Genomic DNA, 8,092 nt, shown 5'->3' on the forward strand with positions numbered 1-8,092 from the left:
TTACAAAATGCAACAAAAAGAAACTTTTTTGATTTAATAGTTGGAAAGTTACGAGTAAAAGAATAACAAGTTTTTTTTTAGAAAATCGTCAAAAAAGATGACGGTGCCTAAGAAAGAGGCATGATCCAATCAGCACCAAACTTGGGATTTCTGTTAACTATCGACAGATGAACGTTCCGTCCAAGTTTGTCCCAAATCGGTGAAGGTCGAGTCCAAAAGTGTACCGAGTTGACCCGGAATGACCCATTAGGGTGTAATATCAAAATCGATTTTCCAGCACAGCAATTTTTTAGTTCATTTTGGGGTCCTAAACAACTCCCTAAAGTTTGAGAACGATTGGTTCAGTCTTCACTTTGCGCAAAGCAATTCAATCTATATATATAAAAAATTTCGACGGTTTTGTTCGAACGCGAATCAGTTCAATACGGAGCGTCGGATCGATGTGTACTTTGTTGCGTTGGGTTCGTATAAGCCCAAGGAAGGTTTATACGCTAACTAATTGACACTTTGGCCACTCTGGAACCGATTCCGGAACATCGCCAAATTGTATGGAAAAGGTTACGAAAATCAAATTTTGATCATAGGAGGCTGAATAAGGAAAAAGCTTAAAACGTCAACAAACGAAAAAAGGAAAAGACGAAGTTTTTCGGGTAAGGCTTGTTTTCCATATAAATTTGCATGGGAATAATGTTTTTTTTTATTTTGATATTTTAAAAATCCACATTTAATTCCCATACAAAATTGAATCGCTTTGCGCAAAAAAAGGACTTAACCAATCGTTCCCAAACTTTAGGAAGTTGTTTAGGACCCCAAAAGGAACTGAAAGGTTGCTCACTAAATTCAAACAACTTGATTTTTTCTCATACAACCATATTACATCCTAATGACCCATATATAGGATACCACCGTTTGGTATTGCTGTAGTCTTCCACATACAAGATTTTGGTATAATTTCATGGTACTTTACCATTAATTGGCAACCAAGGGCACTTTTTGGTCGCTGTTATTTGCCCAAGTAGTTCCAACATTTGGTTTTTCCGTGTTATTTTCCCATGCTCGGATAGTACGCCATTGCACTACAATACATTGAAACATCACACTCATTAAATAGGTTAGGTCTTCTGCGTAAATTAACGGCACGCAGAAAAATATTGTGACATTTTTGTGTATTTTTGTTGAAAATATGCATCAAAATTTCCTGTTAATTTACTCAGTGCCACTTAAATCTTTTGTTGTTTTGAAAAAGTTGCTTTGAAGTTTAACGTTGATTCAACCAAAATCTTGATTTTCATATCCACAAAGGTTTTGTTGATCCAAATATGCCTTATTTTTCTGCGTGCGCAAAGATGATTCATTTAAATGGATTCAAGCAGCAACACACTTCTGAATCTACAGAAGAGGAAGAAATGTGCTTAGAAGTTTTGGTGCTCCCTGGTCCTGTAGGCTGTAATATTTTATTTTCACAGGGTCCTTGACACTATTTGTTCGGAGGAAAAATATATTAAAAACACTTTTCAGAGTTGTTTGCCGTATTATGAGTTTATTTTAAATCTATGGCTAGACTTTTTTTTTGACAAATCTTAGCAATATTTTCAATATCCGGGACATCTTCATGGTTGACAATGCAGGACAATCTATGTTTGTTGCTTGTAAAACATGTTAGCTTTAAACCTGCTCTTCAATTGTCGACTGCACATTCAGAATGTAATGTTTATCAAATGCATAACGGTAGGTTTCATAAGCTTTTGATCATAACATTGATTTAATTGCATCCGGATGTTTAAGTTCGTGTGACTTGAATGTTGTTGCATGATTGGTTTAATCTATTCGATCAGTTTTATGTTTTAGTTTGCTACTGAAGTATGTGGCAGTATAAATCTATTCCATTTCTCAGTTTGTTTGCAGTGATTTGAAATTTGTAAGTCACCTTTCAACACAAAATTTAACTTTGCCTAATCCAGTTGGTTTTTATCCATTGCAACAAATGTGTAGCTAGTGAACTTATTCTTAAAGCATACTTTTGAATTTATTGTATCGCGTTTTAAAGGAATTTACAATTAAATCAGTACAATTTTCTTACTCTTACAAGTAGTTGTGATTTCTCGTAGTTGGTAAAATAATATCATTGTTGAAATATTGTTTTACAATGTTGTTTAGAATTTTACCTAAAATACTCGTTATAATGAAGGACGAAACTGTGCCGTTTGTATTTTCAAAACTAAAAATAAAACACAAACATCATAACGTAGTGCAAAATAAATTAATCATTAAAGAACATTGAGCAGATTAGAAGCTATTATTCACATAATTCGTTTTAAGGTTCAATACATTTCTTCACTGTCTTATGCGTTTAGTTAAAATGTTGACATTTTTACAATAAATAAGTTCTCTGTGGAAACATTATTCTATGTATTTTAAATTAGTTTAACTTCTAGAATCATTACTCTCACTAAAGCTTTCACTTGAATCATGCCGACTTACTGATGACTTCGGTTTGTATTCGGTTATTACAACCGTTACAGAATTTACTGTGACTTCTCGTGTTTGTCCGCTAGATCGGTCGATGTTTTTCAGTCGGGGAGGATATTTCGATCTTTTGTTTTTATTCCGTGATGTTTTGCTTCCTGGTGACTTAGAGTTCTGCGCAGGAGTTCCTGAGGCCCCGGGAAAGGCTTGTGTTGCCGCTTGTTGTGCTACCAGCGCCGAGTTAAGGCGAGGTTTGCGGGTTGATGTGCCTGGAACCGAGTAAACTGAAATTAATTATAATGCATCCCCTTCTTTTTGGCAGTACAGATATTTGTATGTATGACAATCCCCTTTCTTACAGTATGAGTGAAATTATATTTTTTGTATTTAGACAACCTGATTGATGATTATGGTTACCTTATAAAAAAGAAAAAGGCACAAAAATAATTCTTAAAGAAATTATACTTCTTTTCACTCATAGCATAAGAGGAGAGGAATTCCCTTTACCTTTCCGTACGTCGCACATTAAGCACTTGAACGCTTCGGCTGTGTTTCTATAGGTGCACACACTGCAGTCCCAAAAATTCTCCTCTACTACTTTTGATTGGCGTTTTGCACGACGAATTGGTGATTTGTTCTTATCCATGTCTTGTATTCAACGTCTAGAGACCCGAATATTCAATGTTGGGCTAATTTTGCAATAAAAACTGAGACATTTTGAACACTGCAATTAAATCGGAACAATTTTTCAGCTTTTTGATGATGGCTGCAACAAACGTCACTTTCTTAATCGTTCTCCTCCTTGGCTACCTACCCGGTCGTTTTTCTGCTGCTCTTGATATAAACATTGTTCTCTTATGAGCATCATTTTAGCTCACCAAAATGGCAGGCAGCTTCGCTTAACTCTTTTATGTCTTTTTTGACAGTGTTTATAGCAAAATGGGAGTGGTCGGCATCAATTTGAAATGACAGTTAATTTTAGAAACGAAAGAACTGTTTTATTGGTAGGATTGATACAAAAAGGTATTTTTATGATCAATTCAATAAATTCTATTAACAAATAAAACGAAGTGATTTTTTCGCAGAAAATCAGGAGGCATAACAAAGATTTTTTCGCAGAAAATCAGGAGGCATAACAAAGATTTAATGCTGAGTGCTTGTGAAAATTCATTCGGAAAACTTTTACAATTGATTGAAAACCATTTAAAATGTATGAAAACGAAGTTGACTTTATAGCTGACGGCCGCCATTGTGAGTCCAGTGTGTTTATTGTGCGTATTCCCGAGAAAGACACGCGGCATATCAGCCTTGAAACGACGCGCCGCACTTTCGCCAAATGCTCGCTGTCAAATCCCATACTTCGCATTTTGTTTTTGTTGATCTTCTTCTTCGATTCGCCTGGCATTGTTGCCAGGTATTTTTTTTTATCGCACCAAATGTTCAGCAAATCGCTGGCAACAATGTCTACGGCACAGTCAAAAATGCTGCGCGGTGTGTATTTTTGAGAGAAACGGACAATGCAATGTATTGTTTAACGTATATTTTTGTATATATTTTTTCAAACAGGGCATATAAAGAAGCCTTAAATTTGAAATTTAGTTTATAATTTGTATTTCATCTACAATGAGGAGCGGCCGTGGCTGACTGGTTACGGTGTTCGCTTTGTAAGCGAATGGTCCTGGGTTCGATTCCCATCTGCTCCCAACGAGAAAGTATTGGAATTATAAATCTTGAAACTCTGAACATGAACGAAAAATCAAACTCGCTCGAGTCGGGGTTCGATCCCCCGTCCTTTGGATTGGTAAGCAAAAATGCTAACCACTAGGCCATCACGGCTTGGTGAGCTATGACTGGAATTAGGAATACTGTTACTATCAACTATATACGCGCTGGGTCCTTGTCCATTTGGCAAGGGTTCGGAAGTTCTAAATAACGTTTGAACCCGATTGGTGCAAACGTTCTTCAGGGCGGGGCTTGTCGATAAAGCTGAAGTACCTCGCGCTCGGCTAGCCAGCGTAGAAATGGGTCACCGAAGCTCGGCAGAGCTAACACCTTCCAAATGCCTATGCGAGTTATTTGCATGTATAGAGTGTAGATCTAAAAAATACATGGAAACAACTCAATTTGTAAGAAGTGACCGCGTGGTCCCGTTTGGTTGGTTGCACACACACACACACACACATAATTTGTATTTCATCTACAAATTCAAAAAAACTCATTTGTTTTTCTTTTAAGATTTTTCATTTCGAATTGTCACAAAAGTCTAAAATATATTCTTATGTTAACTTTTTTTGTTGTAAATTCAAAGTACAGAACGGATTCGTTAATTCGAATTTCGCTACTACAAAGGCCGCTAATTCGAATGTACCGTCATCAGAGGTGAAATTGGGTCTGTGGGGTGAGATTGTTTGTTTGTTTGTTTGTTTATTCATTAGTAGCGTAAGGGAAACCCTTTTTAATTGCTATTTTCGTATTTGTCGCAGTAATACAACCTCACTTGAAACTATTCCAAAACGACGTCCTCGGAACGGCATCAGCTTCTGGAACAGTGCAGGCGGAGAGTGCGTGTTCATCAGCTTGCGCAGGAAAATGCCTGTTCCACAATTGTGGGATGTTATTGTTCCACCCACAATTACGAAGCACCGGGTCGGTGGTGTAGTGGTAAGCGTAGTTACCTCCAACCCCAGTTGGCCTGGGTTCGGTTCCAGTCGGCCCCGGTGGCATTTTTCGAGACGAGATTTGTCTGATCACGCCTTCCGACGGATGGGGAAGTAAATGTTGGCCCCGGTCTAAACTAAAGGTTAGGTCGTTAGCTCAGTCCAGGTGTAGGAGTCGTCTCCTAGGTCCTCGGTAGAGTTGCTTATTGGCAACTGGATTTACGTCCAAAGGTCATCAGTTCGAATCCCGAGGCGGCTGGGAACATAAGTGTAAAAAGAGGTTTGGATTGTCTTTCCAACACCTTGTTTCTAGTAGGAATCAAACGCCACGGCACTGCTGTAGATCGAACAATTTGAGTTGATTTTAACAAAAAAGTTGAGACAAGCGAGGAAAGATAGCACCCACTCATCTTCCACGGCTCGTGGATGTAACTTCTGGAGGTCCTGGTCAATAACGGAGTAGCAACTGCGGGTGGGCACCTATGCTTATGCTTATGCTTATGCTTATTTTACCAAAAAAGTTGAGACCATTTACAAAACCATAGTTGAGCCTGAGTTTAGTTGGTGCCAGCGTTTGTAGTTTTAATTTTGATAAAGATATATAATACTTCTGGAGAGAACTCGTCCCGCCCGTGTGGATCAATCGGACCGCGCACTGGACTCACAATCCGCCGGTTAGAATCCCGCGGCGGGCGCTCTAAAATTCTTTGTGTAAATATGAGTATTCGGCGCCGTCGCTCCGTGCCATACTTTCATACACTTAGGAGCCCAGGGCGGCGAAGTCCTTGTAGATAAAAAGGAAGACACTAGTGGTTGGTACTAGCAATGGTGGCCGACAGCTATAAAGTCAACTTCGTTTTGGAGAGAACTTTTTGGGAGTTTTGTTTCGGCAGATTAGTCAATTAAAAAGCGTTTGGACCTCGGTTTGGACCGTTTTATACCAATGCTAACGTTTCGATGCTACTGGGGGGCATCTTCATAAGGGCCTATTATTTTATTGAGACAGTTAGGACATAAACATTGACGTGAGAAATACAACAGAACTTACTTTGTCAGGTTTCGTCGATCGGGCGATAATTTGTCTCTCGTGGTATGTTCCATCGGATGAGGAAGTAAAATGTCGGTCCCGGCCTTGGTTGTTAGGCCGTTAAGTCATTCCAGGTGTAGAAGTCGTCTCCATGCCATAAGTACAAACAACACACCAAACCAAACCAAACCACCAAACCCTACTCCGGTGGAATCGCTGGCGGCGGTTGGACTCGCAATCCAAAGGTCGTCAGTTCAAACACTGAGGTGGAAGGTTCCTTGGAGTAGAAAGAGGTTTGGGTGCTCTCCCCATTCAAGCCTTCGGACTCCTAGGTTCGAGCAGAAACTTGCAATAGAGACCACAAAAGACCCGGGGGTCGTTAATGTGGATGGTTTGTTTTTTTTTTTTTTTTGTATGTTCGGTGATGACTCCTACGGACTACAACCCTGTACTGACATCTCTCATTTCGTGGAGACGATTGCCGCAGCTCGTCCAACGTGCTGAACTCGAGCTGACGGCTGTGGGAAAAAGCGAGAGGTCAACGGTCATCACCAAGGATCGTGCCGCTGCAACGAGATCAAATTTTATTTGAGTAAAAATCAACAACATTGACTGTTCCATTGCATTAAAAAAACATACTGTCAGTTGGGGTGACATTGGGTCTGGGGGGTGAGATTGGGACAAAGTGATTTTTACAGATTTTACCATTTCTCAGGTTCTTCTCAATGAAACTAAATTCTTTTTAAAGGGTTGGGTAGAGGCAGGGTAGCGAATGAGCGAGCGCTCACGGAAGACGTGCTCGCTCCAGCTGGAGCGTGAGTTTTTGTCAGGTAGCTCTTGCTCGCTCACGCTCACCGGAGCGTTTTGCGCTCACGTGAGCTGGTGAGCCAAAGTAGGTAGTTGTTTTTTCCTGTTGAATCATCTGCCTGTTTGAAACGAAGTTTCTAGAACTATCTCAGCACAGGCAGCAAAAACAAACAAGAAAGTTGCCAAACAAACAAACAAAAGTAAGCAATGAAATGGATTAAGTCGGTGAACCGAAATATACGTTCTATTTTAAATTCAGAATTTGCCAAGCGGCAGAATGATTCACTCTTGAGTGAGCTAACAAAGAGCTAACTCATTCTAAATGTAAAAAATCATTGACCTGAAGAGATGCACTGTTTGTTTAAAATCTTCATTGGACCAATTACATTGTATTGCTTGGTATGCACATAAATTGAATTAATTGACAAATTATGTTTATTTTATTTTTTTTAGAATCCGGAGTTTTAACTCAAGGCGATTTTTAAAACACCAAAAAATAAAATTTGTTTTGTTGGACATTCAAAAAAAAAACTCCAGCTGTATGCTTTATAAAAGTATAATCATCTCTCATATTCGGAATATTTTAGAGATACTCCAATTTTCAAAAAAAAAAAAAAAACATTTATTGAATCTGTAATTGAATATTTTCAGATGCTTGGTAGCGGAAGTGTTAAATATAATTTACTTGTGGGAAGAGGAGCCACCCCCATGATAATTTATATTATTTGATTCAAATGGGTTATTTCAAATACTAGCAATGTGAAGTATGGTGCCCAGAATATGGGACTTTTTCTCAAAAACTCGCTCCACAAGCTGAATATTATTCCTTGAGCTATTTTAGGACTCTGAGCCAAATATGAGCAAAATTGGTCAACATTTACCCTCGAGGATGAAGTTTGTATGGGAAAAATCGAAAAAATGTATTAAAAAAAAAAAAAAACAATTTTGTTATTATTTGGATTGCACGGAGCGCTATTTCCATCCAAATATTATCAAAAGTGAGATTCTCATTGGAAATTTAACGCTCTACAACTTTGTAGAACACACCAAAGCTGTGAAACTCGATCCTGAAAAGTTATTAGCGGTTTAAAAATGTAATTTTTGTATGAAAAATATTTTTTTTTACCAACTTTAG

General features: G+C 38.5%; 1 protein-coding gene across 2 annotated transcripts; it reads right to left on the reverse strand.

The window, feature by feature from the left end:
• Positions 1-1,497: 1,497 nt before the first annotated feature.
• Positions 1,498-3,288, reverse strand: LOC120429684 (YY1-associated factor 2-like). Of its 2 annotated transcripts, none has more exons than XM_039594716.2 (2): positions 2,974-3,288; positions 1,498-2,735 (listed from the first exon to the last, which is right to left on the reverse strand). In XM_039594716.2, exons 1-2 carry the CDS (start codon positions 3,110-3,112, stop codon positions 2,425-2,427), a joined length of 450 nt encoding a protein of 149 aa, XP_039450650.1. In that variant the 5' UTR covers positions 3,113-3,288; the 3' UTR covers positions 1,498-2,424. The 2 variants fall into 2 exon arrangements, 1 of the variants encoding a protein (XP_039450650.1); XR_005607465.2 differs by having other exon boundaries at positions 2,592-2,750; positions 2,974-3,115.
• Positions 3,289-8,092: the final 4,804 nt, after the last annotated feature.

The sequence above is a fragment of the Culex pipiens genome, chromosome 2 (genome assembly GCF_016801865.2).
Source record: "Culex pipiens pallens isolate TS chromosome 2, TS_CPP_V2, whole genome shotgun sequence".
Lineage (NCBI taxonomy): Eukaryota > Metazoa > Arthropoda > Insecta > Diptera > Culicidae > Culex > Culex pipiens.

What these genes read in the sequence shown, in the direction of transcription:
- LOC120429684 (XM_039594716.2), bottom strand. Translation starts at nt 3,112, where the DNA reads ATGGATAAGAACAAATCACCAATTCGTCGTGCAAAACGCCAATCAAAA. An exon ending in AATGTGCGACGTACGGAAAG is followed by an intron (nt 2,736 to 2,973) that starts GTAAAGGGAATT and finishes ACTCGGTTCCAG; the next exon opens with GCACATCAACCCGCAAACCT.